The sequence below is a fragment of the Oxyura jamaicensis genome, chromosome 9, assembly GCF_011077185.1.
Source record: "Oxyura jamaicensis isolate SHBP4307 breed ruddy duck chromosome 9, BPBGC_Ojam_1.0, whole genome shotgun sequence".
Lineage (NCBI taxonomy): Eukaryota > Metazoa > Chordata > Aves > Anseriformes > Anatidae > Oxyura > Oxyura jamaicensis.
In genome coordinates, this window is record NC_048901.1 from 4,397,022 (window position 1) to 4,415,746 (window position 18,725).

At 41.8% G+C, this 18,725-nt stretch overlaps 1 protein-coding gene across 18 annotated transcripts in view; it reads left to right on the top strand.

Moving 5' to 3' along the window:
* DOCK10 (dedicator of cytokinesis 10) overlaps positions 1-18,185 on the top strand; it is a 153,080-nt gene extending 134,895 nt beyond the window's left edge. For 11 of the 18 annotated variants that reach the window (XM_035335209.1, XM_035335211.1, XM_035335214.1 and 8 more), the window contains exons 46-58: positions 555-612; positions 942-1,040; positions 2,511-2,617; positions 3,073-3,195; positions 4,198-4,311; positions 5,003-5,008; positions 10,503-10,649; positions 11,127-11,337; positions 13,584-13,774; positions 14,438-14,538; positions 14,854-14,992; positions 16,828-16,903; positions 17,461-18,185. In XM_035335209.1, coding sequence (XP_035191100.1) covers positions 555-612; positions 942-1,040; positions 2,511-2,617; positions 3,073-3,195; positions 4,198-4,311; positions 5,003-5,008; positions 10,503-10,649; positions 11,127-11,337; positions 13,584-13,774; positions 14,438-14,538; positions 14,854-14,992; positions 16,828-16,903; positions 17,461-17,528 — 1,440 coding nt within the window. In that variant the 3' untranslated portion in view covers positions 17,529-18,185. The remainder of the gene's footprint in view (positions 1-554; positions 613-941; positions 1,041-2,510; positions 2,618-3,072; positions 3,196-4,197; positions 4,312-5,002; positions 5,009-10,502; positions 10,650-11,126; positions 11,338-13,583; positions 13,775-14,437; positions 14,539-14,853; positions 14,993-16,827; positions 16,904-17,460) is intronic. The other 7 variants (XM_035335218.1, XM_035335208.1, XM_035335219.1 and 4 more) reach the window with 5 other exon arrangements.
* Positions 18,186-18,725: the final 540 nt, after the last annotated feature.

Below are 18,725 nucleotides of genomic sequence, written 5' to 3' on the forward strand. Positions count from 1 at the left end.
TGCCTAATTGTAACAGTGCCTGATATGTGCTTGACCAAGACTTAGAAATGTCTGAGAGGAAAGCTGTGGTCAGTATCATGTTAGCATCTCAACTGCTTAACCCTGAGAGGTGTAGTAGCTGTAGTGTAGGTGATGTTACAAACAGTGCTTAATTTACATACAGGATATTTTGTCGTTTTTTTCCCCTCATACAGTATAGAAGAGGATTTTGCCCTATGACATGTCCCTTTCATCAAAAGCTAAATGGGTGATGGGAACCTCCAGTGCATAGCTCAGCAATCTTAATTTACAAAGTGATGTTAGGTTGTTCTCTTGAGGAAAATTCCTGATGTCCTCATTTAACTCCTAGCCTCTGCTTTTATCTGAGACATCCAGTGAAATTAATTAGGAGGAGTTTCATCATTTAATACCTTATTTTCTCAAATTGTTATGTTAATTTTCTTTCCTTTTCTGCAGTATGACTTGACAGTGATTAAAGTATGTGCTCTTTATCACATACATGCTGTTATTTAGTCTGCTTTAACATATGCGCGTATTTTGGTCTGTCGTTGCAGGCTGCTATGTGCTATATCCACATCGCGGCTCTCATTGCAGAGTACCTAAAAAGAAAGGGTAAGATCAACATATTCAAGACTAACCATGTATCTATAAATGTTAGTGTTGAAAATAACTTTTGGTTGTCCTGCTTTCCTTACTTGTAAAATGAAATATTCTTAATGCTGCTTGAATTCTACCCAAAGATCTTATTTTTAAAATACATTGTAAATACTAGTCTTAGCTCTAGAACAGTGACTGTGTGTGTTTTGTGTAGAGGGTTAATTAAATGTTTATTAAGCTAGTGCTAAAAGAGGATGCTTCACTTGTTAATGTGTCGTTATTAAATATGCATGTATTAACACATACCAGTAGCGGTGTACTAATACCATCTTACGCTATCATAGGTTACTGGAAAATGGAAAAGATTTGTACCTCACGTATGCTCCTGGAGGATGGTCAAGTCTGTGATAGTAATGTGTTACTAACAACTCACACTGGAGGAAGTGAGTGCTCTAACCGTGCCTGTTTATGGGTCAGATAACATGGCTAGGGAATCCAATTACCGTTCTTCAATTGATCTGGAAAAGTATCTACCAAAGTGAAAAAACTTATAGTGCATGTTGATGGCTGTAATAGCAAGCAAGTAATATCAGAAACATTGTGTGTTACTTTCCTGATGCTCTTTGGCTGGTTTGATGCCTCTGGTTAAAGGTTCTTTCAGGGACAGAGCACTCTGCTCTTTGTTGTGAACAGAAATCCCTCTCAGGTCAATTGGTGTTCAGCACACAAATCCACATTCAATTCCCTTGACTGTCGAAAGCTGGGGAACAAGGGCGGAATTAATATCAGGTTATCCATATGTAACTCAGTATAGGTAAAGTTTTTTTTAATCTGTGATGCTTATTAGAGAAATAAAGTGCAGGCTTATGTTTTTGAAATGCTTCCATGCCAGTGGTTATTTAGTTTATGAAATGCGTATTTCAAAGTAATTCTCAGCCTGAGATATTTTAGCAGTGTTCATAAATAGTAATTTCTAGGGATAAGAGCAAGTACCTGGGCAAGAGAAAACTCTTAGTTTTGGGAGGACCGTGGTTCTCTGATAACTGTCAAGTGTGTGGGGGTGAGACAAAAAAAAAATACATCCTTTCAGAAGGGGGCTTTGTGTAAACAGCAGTATTTCAGGGGCAGTTCACTTATATGCTTTGTATAAATAACAGATCACAGTAGGTGGAGTGAAGAACTTGAGTCATTTTAAACCTACATGTTAGTAAAAAGTTGCTCAAAACTCCTCCCAAACTTGACAGAGAGGGAGGAGCTGCCTCAGCAACTTGCGCCACCTGAGCTGTCTCCAAGAGAGTTCCTCAAGTAGGACAGTGATGGCTCTGCTGAACCTGAGCAGGGTAAGGAGTGCTGCTCCCATGGTATCTTCCTCAAGCCCAGCAGAGGTGCAGCATGCTCTGGAGCAGCCATCTCCACCAGCTGTAGCGAGCCTGTGGAAACTCTCCCCCTCGCTTAGGAAATGTGGCATGTGGAACAAATGCTAAGCCCCAGCATGTAGTGTTCAGTGCCTGTAGGTCAGGTCACCAGCTGCAGCATTGGTTTCATGAGTAAAAATTGTCTCACCTCCATCTACCATGGTAATTCCTGTATAGGGGAGTGTGGCACATGTAGTTTTACTGCCAGCACTGTACATCTAAGGAACTGAAATGCCAAAATGAGGAATAAGGTTGCATCAGGAAAGTGTTGCAGTTGCCCTTTGCCTGGATAAATGGATTTATATCATAGAGAAAATGTAGAATACTCTCATAAATTCAGTCAGTTCCATTTGTGCTTCTCATCACTTGGGCTGTTAAAAAAAAAAATTAACTAACCCAGTCAAATGAAATCAGCTTTGTATTAATGACATCCAATAACTTTTTAAAGTGCATGGTGATTCAGTCACTAATTGATATTGTTATGAATTGTACTTCAAGGTTTATTTTCCATGGGATGGCCTGCTTTTCTAAGCATTACCCCCAACATTAAAGAAGAAGGTGCTATGAAGGAAGACTCTGGGATGCAAGATACTCCCTATAATGAGGTCAGCAGCATTAACATTTATATACTTGTTTTAAATTTACAGACAGTAGTATTGCTAATGGATTCCTTTGTATGTTAAAACAAATTATAGCGAGAGCATGCTTCACCCAACATTAAAAGGCATGCAGCGTTTGAGTGCAATGCCACAGCTGTTATACTAAATAGGGGGGATATGTGTTTTTGTAACCAGAACAGTAAATACTAGAGCTGGAACCCACAAAGCCATCCTGTTCTTCTGAATGAGGTGTCAAGTATTTTCATGTTACCATTATTTCCATTTTTTATTTGAAGAAGTGCTACATGGCCAATACCTGGCTAAATACTGTGTGATTGAACTAAACTTTAGTATAGAAGATACAGAATAAAAATAAAACAGTGGGTAGGTACTTTTTTTGTATAATTGTTAATGAAGCTCTGTCAGCTATCAATTAACCCACAGTATTTGCTGAATTGCAGAACATTCTGGTGGAGCAGCTGGAGCTGTGTGTTGAATACCTGTGGAAGTCTGAGAGATATGAGCTCATTGCAGAGGTTAATAAGCCTATCATTGCTGTTTTTGAGAAGCAGAGGGACTTTAAAGTAAGTTCTTTTTTTATTGTTTAAATTGTCTTAAGCCAACTGTAACGATCAATATTTTTAAATTAAAGTGCTTTCTTTAAAAGGAATATTTTGTTCTTCCTGTCTGTAATTTCTCCTTTTAATGCTTTGTGCTATGAGTAAACACAAAACTTTGGTATCCTATCTTCCTCTTTTCAGCATCAATAAAACCATAAATGAACAATTTTTTTTCAAAAAAGAATCAACTTCTAAAGGTCATCAAAACCACAGCAACAGCTTTCTAGCCATATTTCACTGAGAGCCTTTTAGTTATGTCCAGAACTACATGTCTCTGTGGAGAAATCTATCTCTGTTAACCAATGAATGTGAATTTTTACATGCATTTTTAAAATCAAGAGCACGTTTGCATTGTATTTAAGTTCAGAAACAGCTGATAAATTATTGTGATCTCTTCACAACTCCAAGGTTCCTTCATTTCTTATTTTCTTTCTACATTTAACACATAACAGATAAATTGATGATAATCTCATTTGCTGATTTTCTGGTTTTTAAATTGGAAGTAAAGGAGTAGGTATAGGCTGTACACTGCAGAAGCAGGTCCTCAGATTTAAACTTAGGTGATCTCTCTGTTCTCTATCACAAGAAAGCCTCTTTTAGTGGTGGGTGTGGGTAGCACATCTCTGCATAGGATTAGGAGCTGACTGGAGTTGTTGGCACCGTGCCCTCCCCTGCACGTAGGACACTTACTTTCTCTGACTGCTTTAGAGGTCCCTATCACTGCTCATTTGTGGAATGCTGTGTGACACCGTACACAAAGTCCCTTCTGCCATAAAATGATGTGAAGATGACAGAAATCTTGAGATTAATGACAAGGTTAAACCGTTCCCTTAGTGTGCGCAGCCATCTTTGCAAAGGTTTGGGTTTCTGATTAAGGCAAGCCATGCTCGTGCAGAGCCTCAGTGTCATTTCCCAAAGTATTTGCTCCCTCTCACCTTCCCTCTCTCCCTCTGTCTCTTAATGTAGAGGCTGTCTGATTTGTACTATGACATCCACCGCTCATACCTGAAGGTTGCGGAAGTAGTGAACTCTGAGAAACGCCTGTTTGGGAGATACTACCGTGTTGCATTTTATGGGCAGGTAAGTTGCCTTGTGTTCTTTTGTTCTGACAGGTGCTTAGATTTCAGCCAGGTTCTTCTAATCATGATGTATTTCAGAAAAGGTAAAACAGGGAAGCAGTTGACAGTGAGTCATGGGGTAAAAAGTGCATCATGGGTCAGATTGTAAGGAGGATTTTAGAAAAAAGAGAACACTGAGTTGCATCTGTGTAAACTGATGTGGGTTAGTGGTGCAATAGAGGACAGACGTGTACATCAGCTTTAGTTCTTGACATCAGCAAACAAAGCTGAGACAGAGGTAGGGCAAGTTTTTCTTCAGAATAAAACTTAAGTGAAACCAGGTAAAGCATCTTCCACATATGGCCCTCTCTTCTAATAAAGTTTAAAATGAGCAGTATGCAGTAGATGCTTTGTTACGTTTCTTGCTGACTGACTTCTGCTTTCAGGCCACCCCTGATTCTGTGCAATATACTGTAGAGTAGTTTTATTCCCTCTGCTGTGCTTCAGCATCCTCAAAGCATTATTTTGTGCTTTCTTCCACTACAAACCAGTGTAGCAATCCAGCATGTTCTTTTAAGACCTGTTTTTAGCAAGCGTACAATTTCCTTTAAAATAAAAAGGTGTGTAAACACCAGATTGATGTGAATCATTCTGTTTGCTAATTGGATTTTAATGCAGAAATTTGCTCTTTTCTCCTTTTGGTCTTATTCAAGGCTGTGGTAAGTCTAGTTGCATGTTTTGTTTAATTCTTCTCACACGTCCTCCATCCTTCCCTGTACTGTTACTTAACATTAACTTTCCTGCGCTCCTGATTCTTTGGTTTGTGGCAGATGAAATAACGTTGTTCCATTCATTGTCGCATCCTGCAAACTAATTTTTGTTTGTTCAGCTACCCAAATTACAATGCTGTATCTGTCACCATGTTGTGTGCACTGTGGGGCTCAATGCTGTCACCTCATCTCAGTGACGGTTTCTCTCTCAGCTTCACTGGGTGCAGGATTCGACCCCTTATTTCTCTGCTGAAAAACTCAGTGTCGCACTAATGCTGTTTGAATGCAAGGCTGTTTCTGGCCTGTGCAGCAGCTCCGGAGAGGAAGGCTGCTGTCAGTCTGCAGTCAGTGGCAGTGGTAATTGGAGCACCCTCAGCAGGGTGCAACCACAGGCCCAGTATTCCCCTGTAGGAGCAAGCAAACCGGGAGTCCGAGGGGAATGGTGAGTCCTGGCTCTTCCTGCAAATCAGCAAAGCCTGCCAAATGCAAGAAAGCAAGCTGCTCTACCTGAGGAAGGGTAGAGTTTTCTGTATGCCCTTCCTCAAGATGGGGGCAGTGGAGGGGGGAAATGGGACTCTGCTTCCAGCTTCTTGCCAGGGCTGTCCCTGAGACAGTGCAGGTCTCTCCCCAGAGGCCAAGTCCGTGGCTTAAAGCTACCTGTAAGTGGGTAACTGAGCTGCTGCAGTTCTGCTCAACTGGGTTAAAATCTGTTACAGCACAAAGACTCTTCAGCTGCCAGTGCCACAAGGGCAACTTCATTTAAACAGCTTTAGTGCTCTAAAGCATATGACTTTTTCATAGCTGTGTATTGCTCGGTTTATTCCCTGGTGCACATGAATACTGAGCTCTAAATGCAAACAAGCACAGCTCCTTCATTTCCTTTTGCAGATGAGATTTTATGTGGTAGAAAGCGGGACTGCTCAGTATTGCTCCTTGCAGAGGCGTAGTGACTAAAGTGTATGGCACAGTGCAAATAATTGAAGGTAGATAATTCCCATCACCATTACTGGTGCCTCATTTGCCAAGGATAATAGCACTGAATGTGCAGAGCTGATCAAGGAAGGCATAGCAATACACAAAGCACCACATCAGGTGTTAAGAGTTACAGATGAGCCTTGACCAGGAAGGGGAAGGAGAGAGAATCATGTGTTCCCACTTACTGTGCAATTTTCCATCCAGAAAGTTTCCTTTCTGTGTTTTGGCAAGTCCCTTTTCCCTTGTGTCACTTGCTTCCACTTTGGCTGTGCGGGTGGAAAGGCATGGGGACTTCTGTTCCTTCCGCTGCCAAGAGTACTTGCAGGCCTCAACACTGAAAGCAATTTCAGTGGGCAGTTCGTTTACATCATTACAAGCTATTCTCTCGTCTGTGTTGAATGCAGACTTTGCACAATTGCTTCCAAAAGCTAATGGTTGCAGGTTTTACTAGTTACCACTACGAATTGCTCTGCTTAGGCCCCTACAAGGGAAATGCCACAGAAGGACACTCGATATGCAGGTATGGGATTCCTTTTCAGTCTTACAGGCACATTGCTCTATTAGAAGAAAAAAAAAAAAAAAAAAAAAAAAAGTGGGTAGGTATGTGTAAGCACACGTTTAAAAAATGTGTCATTACACGTGCATTCATTAATGATTGTATCAATAAACGTACGTTCTGCTTTGTGAACATGAAACATTGGTATTTCTTAACTGTAACAAAATCTACAGAGAAAATAATTAAAGAATAAAAGATTACTGCAAATACTGTTCGTGTTTTACAGTATCAGCAAGGTAGAATTTGGGGGTTGGTTCTTGGTGGAAAAAGGAAATCTGCAGCTGTACCTAGAAATGGTTCTTCACGCCCAGGCAGAGGTCGTGTTGGGTTACTACGCTGCTTTAGGGACCCTCTGGAAGGACGAGTCGAAAGAGTCTATTCCTTAGGAAGGATGTCACCAGAGAGCTTTATTTGCCGCTTCAGAGAGGACGGGTTTCATGGCAGCTGCTGTTTCCGACTGCACACTGCTACGGGCCTTTGGTGACAGCATCTCATGGCACCACCAAGTGGCCGCACTTGCTATGGGCCAGGGACCATGATTTTATTCACAGATGTGTTTTTAGAAGTCAAGATCTTTGTTGGATTAAAAAATAAAAAATCAGCTGCTAAATATGTCGAATAGCTGAAAACTTGTACTGCTAAGCAAAGAACATTCGAGACACAGTTCAGCGCAGTGTTAGCTCAGGGTACAGCTGAGGCTTTGTTCTCCCATCTGTGCAAGCTCTGGAAGTTGGAGGGCAGATTTTCACAGCGGTAGGATGACTGCAGGTTTATGTCTGAAGATCACAGGGTGTGTTCCCTTTCCCAGATGTGATAAAACAGCTGGAATAGCTTCCTTACCAAGGAGCGCAACAAGCCCACTGTCTTCCTAGACACCCAACAGCCAGGTGCTGTGGAGCTCCTCTGTCTGGAACTGCAGTAGTTCCGTGCTGTTATTAAGATGGGGCAGAATCACAATGTCCAGGTCTGGCAGCGGAACAGGGTAATACGCAAAAAAGATTTAAGGCTAGGTCATCTCTGGTGCTAAGGCAAATGCACTGTTGGGGATGTTTTCCTCTCACTCTAGTGGGGCATGCTTGCTGCGTAGGGTTTGGACCATTAGCCAATTTTAGCCCACGTAAGCCAGCAATATCATTTCCCGCCGGCGTGCACCTGGCCTGCATAAAGGTCACATTAGAAGAGGCAGGAGGCTTTACCTCAGAATCCTGCTGGGGGAACAGCGCGTGCTTCTCCAGCAAAGGGCAGAGAAGAGCCTCAGATTTACTGTGAGCTTCAAGGGCTGCGCCTGCGGCCGTACGAGGAGGAAGAAGGGCCCTTCCAGCGCTCCCACACTGACAGTCCTGGGTCACAGCTTGACTCTCGGCACATCAGAGCTCGGTGGAAACCAATAACCTACCGTCCATGAAGTTGTTCTCCCTTCCGTTACGTTCAGCTGCTCCACGTAATGCTTTTCATCTCTAAGGCTGCATTGTTCTTACAGTGCAAAAGCAGCCAGTGTGAAAATAGTCTAGGGATATGCATTGATAATGTGACCCTGTCTGCTTGATATTTCAAAATCTTTGGATTGGAGGATATTTGGCTCCTAAAACATATTTAATCTTGCTTTCAATAGTCTTTGCCAGACATATAGCATATGGCAGACACGAGTATTTATAGCTCACAATTAACTTCTGCTTGTCACTTGTCAGCTGAAATACTGCAGGGAATATGTACTTAAATGATATCCCCTGCATTAGAGACAAGACTAAATCTGATAGTTGTTTATTTGGGGGGAGTGTTGCTTTTTTTTTGCTTCCCAAGCAAAGCCGTTAACACAGATGTCATCCTAGTGTGCTATGTATGCAGCATCAGCACGGAGATTTGGTGTTTGCATATAAACATTGCCTTGCAACATGCAAACATAGAAACAGCATCTAGGATAAGAAGATAAGCTGTATTTTAGCTTGCTCTGTGATTAATTTGGAAAGCAGTTTTTGCTGTTGTTTGTGGTGTTTGCTTTGCTGTTGTTCGTTAAGAGCATTGAATGGTAACAGAAAACAGATGTGTTTTGACAGAAGCAGTGCTGAGCGGTGCGTTTGAGTATGGTTGCATGAAAGTAATGACTTCTTCAGCTATTTTCACATAGTGGTCTTTCTTCAGTGGAAACAAGATCAGAAACCAGGTTATGATCCTGCAGATTTTCTCAGTGAAATCAATAAAAAGTCGGTTGCCTACCTAGCTCAGTAAATGTTTATAGGCTTTTGAGCTCTAGATTTGTTCTCTAATTACCTGTGTGGGTCTTCACAAGCCTATAGGGTTTAATTGATAGTATTGTTAAGAATGGCACAATGTTAGAAGGTCACGGTGAGGCTAATTAAGATGCTATCAGGCAAGCTGCCGGTGCTGCTATTAGTCACTTGTTTCCTAGTGCCCATAGTGCACTTGCCAAATTAACAAAGATGGTTTTCTTGCCCCTTGTCCTGACTGAAGGAGAAGCCACAGATGCACATATTTGTCAAGCCCTGCTAAAACAAAGCTCAGGGTTTTGTTCCTAAACAAACATCAACATTTCTGATTTGTCATAATTCTGAATATCTTTTGAAACACTTGCCTGGTCTACAATTTTAGCAACCAAGGTTTGGAATACATTTCATGTATGGGGCTGGGGTTTTTTTTTGGATGAACACCTGCCACAGATTTTGGCAGATCCTCTGACTTCATTTACTTGTGCTCCCCTGGTTTTCAGCAGATCACAATCTGCTAAGGCATGCCGTAGAATTACCTGTCCAAGCTACATCATGTTAAGTTTAAAGGGCCTTGGGTCTGGCATCATTAACGCTGTCTTTTTTTTCCTCTCTGTCCCTGCAGCGTCAGGAATCTTCCTCTGGGTCACTTTGCATTAAGGTGAAAGGAGGAGTGTCTGGGGACAGCTGCAGTATTTAACACTGCCAAATTTCATCAGTGGCATATGAAAACTTAGAAGGAGGGCTGGTGCTGCCCGTGGTGTTGGGATAAATCCAGTCCTTCTTAATGGGTCAGCTGCTGCTTTCTGCTCAGCTGGGAGAGCTGCTCCCCTGGTGTGTGATGTACTTGTTCATCTTGTGGCAGCTGAGTGTCTCACCTGCGTGTGATGCGATGCTGTTATTTTTCAGCATTTCTTCTGAAGTCTGCCAGGTTCTTGTTCAGTTCTTCAGTAGAGCCTTTCATTAAAGCTCTGCCACATGTACCCAGTGCAGTGAGTAAATGACCCTAACAAGATCGAGCTTTTTGGCAAAGGAACACAGTCTGCGTGACTTCTTTTTTTTTTCTTTTCAAATGTAAACCATTTACTAATGCATCTGTAAATGCTGCAATTCCATACGGCCATTCAGGATGCCACCAGAGTTTCCTCCAGCAGCCCTGAGCAGATGCAGGTCAGTTGACAGGAGCTCCCTGTGCCACAACGCTGCCCATCGGCATGGGGCTGCCAGAGGGCTGTGCCGGCACGCAACAAGCTGTGTGCGCCCCGAGCTGTTGTGCTCAGGGTCTGATAGCATAGTGCTTCAGCAATAGGTGATTTAACTAAATGTTTCACATCTAAACGATGTGAAATGTCCAGGATTTTATTTCATTAGTTGTTTTTTCTTTCGTTGTACAACTCACGAGCATTCCAGAGGAAGCACTGTCACTGTTGAAACAACTAGATATACAGGAATAGATGTGTATGAGTTATTTCCTGGGAAACTTAGGAGACAGCAAACCAGTATACATGCAGACATCTAGGTATGTGTCTGCAAGGATGGGGAGAGGCAAGCCTTTATCTTGGGTGCTGGAAATGGCATACTGGAGGCTCCCTTTGGTATATGGACAGCCTTGATACCTGGTGTAAGCACCTCATTTAGGCTTTGCCTTGCCTGTTGTGTTCACTATATCCTTCCATTTCTTTCCAAACAGGGTTTTTTTGAAGAAGAGGAAGGAAAAGAATATATCTATAAAGAACCCAAATTAACTGGCTTGTCTGAGATCTCTCAGAGGCTGCTCAAACTGTATGCAGACAAGTTTGGAATAGATAACGTGAAGATCATCCAGGATTCCAACAAGGTAAGATGTGATTCCTGTACACGGGGGAAAAGCAAGTGCACAGTTCGTGTTTTGTGAGCAGTATTTTGAACAAACGGGAACAGAGTGTGACTTAGTTTTGTAACCAGAAAAAGACCCTAACCTGTGTGCTGTGTGCAGTGCAACACACTCAGTAGGAAGAGAGCAAGCATATGCCAGCATGTGCATGCAGAGGGCACTCAGATATATACTGTAATGCAGAAGCAGGTTGTTTTCTCCCTTTCTCTCTCATTTATCTTTCATTCACTTTTGCCTTTGGCTATGTTCAAAAAGCCCACTGTTCTAACAGGCCTCTTAGTTTAAAATATTTGTATTACTTTGTGGTCTGAAGATTGTATTTGAAAGTCTCGCTTTTTCATCTGTATTGCCGTGATAGATAAAAGCATCAGAAGTATAATGGATACCTTAGCAGTTTGTCACACTTAAATGAATTTTATTATGTTTGCCACTGTTACACAGGTCAACCCCAAAGACCTGGATCCAAAATATGCCTATATTCAGGTCACATATGTCACACCTTTTTTTGATGAGAAAGAAGCTGAAGATCGAAAGACTGACTTCGAAATGCATCACAACATCAACCGCTTTGTGTTTGAAACGCCTTTCACACTCTCAGGAAAAAAGCACGGAGGCGTGGAAGAACAGTGCAAGAGGCGCACAATCCTGACAAGTACGTCTGCTGCTGCTGCTGCTTTCTCCCTCCCAACCCTGCCTTTGACAGTCAAGCCCCGCAGCGGGTTTCACGTGCCAGGTTTTGTGCAGACAGTGGGCACAGCGTGTTATACAGAATGATAAATAATCTTTTTCAGTGTGTCCATATGCAAAGCATGTTCTTTCTTGCAGTCCTGAGGACCATCCTATGTAAGGTTATTTTCATTTGTGGAGTCATCAGCTGTCCTATTTTTCCTACTTATTAGCATCGTACAGTGATGGAATTTGGGAGTGGTTCTGCTGGAGGCAGTTTAGCACTTGGACCCATTGTTGTTTTGATAATAAACAAGGCAAAGGAAAAGCAGTGTAGGGTGCCTGTTCTGCTGAGATGAGTTAATCTTTGCAGATACGATTTTTGTTCAAAATGGGAGTAAGATGCATTATACAGTATTTTTAAAAGTGAGAGGTAAGCTTTTTAGCTCAGTGGATGCAGTCACTGTTTTAAGACAGGAATGCAGGGAATACTGGATGTGTCTGTTCTTACTGAGTCATGTTAAACAGAAAACATTCAGTTCCTTATCGTGATTGAAATCTCTGTGAAACTACTACTGAAACTTGACCTCTCTGAATTTGGGCTGGGAGTATAAGAAACAGTCTGAGACAGAAGCATTGTTCTCATGAACTGCAGCGAGCAGGGAGGCTGATGTTCACAGCAAAGGCTCCTGAGTGATAAAATCCAGTTCCCCACTGACTTCAGTGCTTGTGCTTCCCCCAAAGGGCAAAGTGAAGAAAGCTGCTTACGGTATAGGCGTAGTTGCCTCCAAGTTTTGTTCTGGCAAGTCAGAGAAGAGGCACTGATGTCTGGGGGCATCTTGTTACATGACACAGCTTTGCTTGTAAGAAGAAAGGAAGACCAGCTTGTGTGGGGGGTTTTTTAAGTGCTTGAGCAGCACTTGGTGTTTTGAGGTATGTACTGAAGCAGGTAGCTTCTCTGACTTGAAAGTGCAGCTGTTATGGTACATCTGGCAAAAACAGAGAGGTTGGTTTGTCCAGCAAAATAATTCCCTTGGGTTATTACACATTGTCATCAGCTCCCAGTGTTCTTAGCCTGGCTCCATCTTCGGCGTTAGGTGGGAATTTGACCTTCTCTTCTCCCCTGCTTTCCCTTTGGCACCTCCCTCAGCTCAGTGCTTTTCTGTAAAGGAAACCTTTTCCTTTGGATAAAGTCAAATACTTTCACTTGCTTCCTGTGCAAGCAGAAATGCTTTTAGTTTGAGAAGAAAACAAGGCTTACTGGTACAGCTGGAAGACTAATGGCAGTTCTTTGTGCTTGGCCAGAGGTACTGGGTGGCTGGAACAGTACCTGCTAGGCACCCTGCTCCAAAACCCTGCTGCCTGCATCGCACAGAGGATGAGTGTGGTCTGGCTGCAGTCTGTGGGTCATTGGCTCTCTGCTGTTCCCGGTTGTTATTTGTGCTTCTAGCTCTGGAAGTCCTTGGTTTCCTCCTGTCCGTGGAGACAGCCACCCTCTGTGATGGAGCTCCTTTAGGGCTGAGCTGCCCGGCAGCATGTGCTTGCTGGAGGAGGGCACATACGGAGTCTGAGAGGTCTTCCAGAGTGTGTAGGACAGTCAGGAACGGGTTATAAAACAGTTCGTATTAGACAGTGTGCCATACTGTATCACTGCCAAACTCCTTTGGATCTGTGAAAGCGGCTTCACTGGAAGGAATGGTTTTACTGATGAATGGTTCCTCTACCAGCTCCCATAAGTAGTATTTACGTTAAATACTAAAATTAACTCCTTGCTTTTTAAGGATGGTGCTTCAATAATGTGTTCATCTGTGGGTGGGTGGTACTTGATTCAGCTGAAACTTGTTTGATGGGATGTCTTGAGGTGTTTGAAGTTCATTATGGGCTTATTGTTTGGTGCTTTGATTCAGAAGAATGATTGAAAGCTTTTGGAATCTGAGCGGTGAGAGCCACGTGGCTCTGACAGAGCTCAGCAGCAAACAATGGTGATTGCAAAAGGAAACGCTTTTTCCAAATGTACCAGGTCTATAAAGAAAAAAAAAAATCAGGTTGGACCTGCTGAATTCTATTGCTCATTTGATGATTAAAACTCAGTTTGTAGACATGGATAAAGAGATTGACATTGTCAAAGTTAACACAATCTAAACCTTTGACTGACTCGTTTTGTTTTCTTCAATACTGTCTTGTTGGGTGAGTAATACGTTTGATGCTAATACACCTCTTGCTTTCGAGTAGCCAGTCACTTGTTTCCCTACGTGAAGAAGCGTATCCAAGTCATAAGCCAAACGAGCACAGAGTTGAACCCTATCGAAGTTGCGATTGATGAGATGTCTAAAAAGGTCTCAGAGCTCAATCAGCTTTGCACAATGGAAGAAGTGGACATGATCCGACTGCAGCTCAAACTCCAAGGAAGTGTCAGTGTCAAGGTAATGAAAATTTGCCTTTTTCCTCTTCAATACATCTACCTGAATCTTTATTCTGTTTTTCATCCTTTCTGACCTGTTTTGTCCATTTCATATTTCTGGTTGTATCTTGTTTTCCTGTGCTGTTGGAACCTGCTCAGAAAACATACAGCAGTGGAAAGCTTTCCGCTGATGCTGATGAGCGTTAGATTTATGTGCAAATATAACTACTTCTGTCAAATCTTCTCTAAAAAAATGTTAAGACCTTTCTAAAAAGACTATTGTGTCACTTGAGAATAAAACTTGTCACACAGTCAAGCATGCAGATACTTTAAAGGGAGGTTTTCTGGGATTAGTTTTGTGGTTTCCTGTTAGAAGAGTTAGTGTTGGTGAGAGGTGCATGTGTTCCTGGGGCTCTAGTTGAAATTTCTTCAAATGTACGGTTTTCTAGGTGGCTAACAAGCTGAGCACCTTCAAAGGCCAGCAGAGATCTGTGCTTTGTGCAAAGCTGCCTAGCTCCTTTTTTCTCAGTAAAACTCTTCAGGTTTCATCCAAATGGCAAGAGAAGTGATTCTGATATTCTTCAGGACAGCTTTGCCTGAGGCCAGCCCCCAAGCCTTAGGATGCAAGAGGAGAAGACAGTAACCTACCTGCTCTCTACACCTAAGCTGTGTATTTCTCCCGCAGGTAAATGCTGGACCAATGGCCTATGCTCGAGCTTTTCTGGAAGAAACAAATGCGAAGAGATATCCTGATAACCAAGTTAAGCTTCTGAAGGAAATCTTCAGGTAAACATTTAGGCTTGCCACCCTCTGCGTAGTATGAGTAAGGAGTAGTGTGACACAAGATTAGGCTGACTTGAAGCACGCTGATTTACATCTGCATTTACTCTATCTTACACGTCATTCTCAAGAAGGCATTTGCTGAAGTTTGGGGCTATCCCATTAGCCAGTGTTCGTCGTCATCTGAGGATGGTTTCTGAAATTCATTTTTAACAAGGTGTAATTTGCAAGGAGAGGAAGAGGTATAGTTGTGTGTATGCATTTTTTTTTTTCATTACTGCAATATTTGTATGGTTTTTCTTTGTGGTTCTGTGCTTGTAGACAATTTGCAGATGCATGTGGGCACGCTCTTGATGTCAACGAACGCCTTATTAAGGAGGACCAATTTGAATATCAGGGAGAAATGAAGTCTCATTATAAGGATATGCTCAGCGAACTCTCTGCGGTTATGAATGAACAGGTTAGATCATTTATTTACTGGTGGCTGGGGCTCAATGAGGGTGGCTGACTGCTTCTTCTAGTGACAAATGAAGCTCTGAAGCAAACTACTAGAAGTAAAATCTGGCAGTGTGCTCAGAACAAGTAGTTCCAATCCCTTTTAAATTAATTTGCATTATATAAAATGAATCTGCTTTTCTGACAGAAATTGTCTTCTGCCTATCTTGCTAGATAGTGAAAAGTAGAGCGTTCGTGAGACTGCAGACTCAGGTCTAGAGGCATAGAAAGATAATCAGTTAAACTAGTGCTTTATGCTTGCACACTTTACCCTATAGTTGTGATATATTTAATTAAAGCAGTAAATTGTTTGTAAGACCTAGCTTATAACTGGAGGAGATATCTCTATAGTTTCTGTTTGTATTCAACTTTCAGAGCATGAATGACATATTTTTAAGTGCACTGTCAAAATACACGCCATGTTAAAATTCCATTTCATCTGTTAGCAGCTTTAGGAAGATAAGCATGCATTAATTAAACGCAGCGCGTCCCAAAATGCTGAAGTTCACACTGGGAACTATTCCATTGCTGCGTCTATGCAGATACATTTTACTATGTTTTCTGTTTTAATGGAAATAATAATTGAATTATTCTGCACAGTAAGTGCAAATTAAAGCATGATTAATTGCTTCTCTTCATGGTTATGAGTAGGCCACTTCAGGTTGTGCCCAAGAAATATTTATTCCCTAGTAGCTGCGCTGTATTTCCAGTTGCCCATAGCACAGATCAGCGTTAACCAGAGGTATCAGTGATGGCATCTCACGGAACTGCCTGATTCTACCCCATTGGGCCATGCTATATTATTCATCTTCATGCATGAGAAAAATAATGATTTATGAGAATTTTTGTCCCATTGTTAATCTTACTGTGGAATGAAGCTAGTTTTTCACCAGGTATAAAGGGTATAAGCCTGTATAATTGCTTTGAGGCCTCGGTGCCTGCCAGCTGGGAGTCAAGCTCAGTGGTTGCTCTTTTGTGAGTTGTGCTCTCTTCCTGTTTCAGTGCATAAAGATCCGTGAAACTCAAGCATTCCAGTAATTTTATAGTAAATAATATTTATCTCTTTGTTATACTGAGGCTATCATTTGTTACACGCTGTTCATGCCTCCCCTGTGGAAGTTACTTTGGCTATCTACGCAGTGTACAGAAGACACATTCCTTGTGCTCCCCACAAAAATGGAAAATGTATGGTCAACTTAAATTAGTCATGAGCAGCCCACGAGTTAGAGCATACATTAAATATTCAGCAAGTCCTATTAAATATTCACACCTGTATTTATATCTGTATCAATGAGCTCTGAGTTTTCTTCATGTAAGTGAAGAGACTAAATAATACCAAATTACCTGTACATACCTATGTTAATGTGTAACACTGAGTTCATCCAGCAAGAGTCAAAACTGACATCGGCTTAACCAAAACCAGCAGACTTTGGAAGTCCATGCTGAAAACTAGTTTCCCACTTTTTGCCCGGTGGGTACTTACAAATGACAGCTCAGTTTTCTAAGCAGTGTGACTTTTTGGGAACAATCTAGTCTTCTTGCAAGGAATGCATGAGCTTCCTCTTCTGAGCAGAGCATTACCTCAGATAAATCACACACTGTAAATTGTAGCTGAAATATTCATTTTGCAGTTGGAAGGCTTGAGGGGCTGTTGTAACTGTACTGTGTTCTCCACAACAACGAGATCTGCCATCTTTGCCACTGTCATGATCAAGAAGGTTTTATTTGCTCACCCACTGATAGTGACGCTTTCATCACCATATGTTTTTCTCGTTTTGTTTTGTTTTTCTTTTCTGACAGCTCTGTCATGGTCCTTGCTTATACAGCTTCTCTTCTTCCCTGTCTAACATTTCCCTCAATACTATAGCCAAAAGTGGTATGTTCATTTTTCTTAAATCTATTTTTTCATTTAATGTCCTGTACATGCAGGTTTCTCTACATGCTGTGTTCATTTAGTTCCATGTCTAATGACTCCCTTGCTCGGGGAGTTAAAAAAAAATATATTAAAAAAATCTGTGTGTGTGTGCACCGCATCATCCGTGCCAGTGCTGGGACGCGTGTTGTTAGCATCCTAGTCATGAGCTTGGGGAGGTCAGTGGAGCAACCCAACAGGAGCCTCCCTCCTGATGGGGGGAAAAAAAAAAAAAGACATGCCAGGAGCTGTGTGGCACAGTAATAGCATGAGTGGCCAGGGACAAATGGCATACAGCGCACCCCCAGCTCAGAGGACATCCTCCCTCTCGCTGCAGCCTCTGGCCACTGCTGGGCCCCCAGCAGAGCTCCTCTCCCTCTGCCAGATCCTTAGCATCACTGTGTAATAAACCAAAGGTGGGAAATCACTGGTTAGACAATAAGCACTGCAGAAACTGAGATACACAGATCTAACTGTTGCATATTTTCTTTCTTTCTTTCTTTTTTTTATTTTATGAAAAGATTGCATACAAGGAGGATTCAGCAAAACAGCAAGGAATGGAGCGCACATATTCACGAGTCATCAATAGAACCAGCTCGTCTGTGCCAGCAGCAACCACTCCATCAAATCCCGATGCTTGACTGAGGCATGGGGAACGTGCAGCCTTGGAAAGACCTGTTTTTTTGTTGTTGTTTTGTTTTGTTTTCCTTTTAGTTTAATAGTACTGAAAAATAATTTGACCACGGACAATACCAGGAAAAGGATTTGTGGGTTATGATTTTAATTTATTGGAAGTCTTCACAGTGATATTTTTTAAAACTGCAAGCTTGATTTTTTTTTTATTATTTTTATTTTTGCCTGCCCCAGAATTTGCACATTCCCTGTCTTTTTGTTGTTGTTGTCCTGATTTTTGGTTTTGAGCAGTCTTTATTAAGTCAGGCTGATTACAAGATTTCCATTGAACAGATAGGTACACAGCAAGCCCTAAGTTTGCTATAAATTATAATATATCTAATACCAAGTCCTAGTATACATATATTTTAAAAGTCAGAGTGGATGTTTTATAACATTTAAGTATATTGCAATTGTAAATAGAAGATGTGTAAAATATGTCATTTTTACAAAATTTAAAAAAATCTTTTAGTTAATTATGACAGTACTAAGAATATGGATAACATTTCAGTTACCATTATATTAAAATATTTGTGTATGTGTATAAAAGTGTCCTTAAAATCTTCTCTTTGAAGGCCTGTGTGTTGGTTCATTCCCATGTCAGCGATTTCCAGAGGTGTGGAGATCAGGATGTCCTTGCATCCCATCGGTCTGTTGTGTTATGGTTGCAGATGAGGGACATTTATGACCACGTACAGCACATGGCTTCAGGCTGTAACCATGGCCTTAGTCTGAGGCCACCCTGAGAAACAGGAGCTGATACAGTCCTCCTGCTTGAGACCAAGGGAGCTCTGCTCTTCTTTGAAGTTTGTAGTCCCGGATTTTGCCCAGGGCCTGTTGGGAAACTGTGTGCCTCTAGTGAGACGTTTTGTTTGGTTTCAGCATCATGCTGGGACATGGTGAAGCTGGTCTGGTCTCTTATTGAGCTTCTTTTAACCTTGGTTCTCCCACACTCCTTCATGTTCATTCCTTTGCTCAAAGAAAAGTTCTTGCTTTTTGTTTACATGTGTTAGGACCCCTCTCTTTTATCCCTCTCTATCTTCCTTGGTGAAACCCTGGTGATTCCCTCAGAAGCCTGCACAGGTTCATGAGTGTTCATTCAGGTCAGAGACCA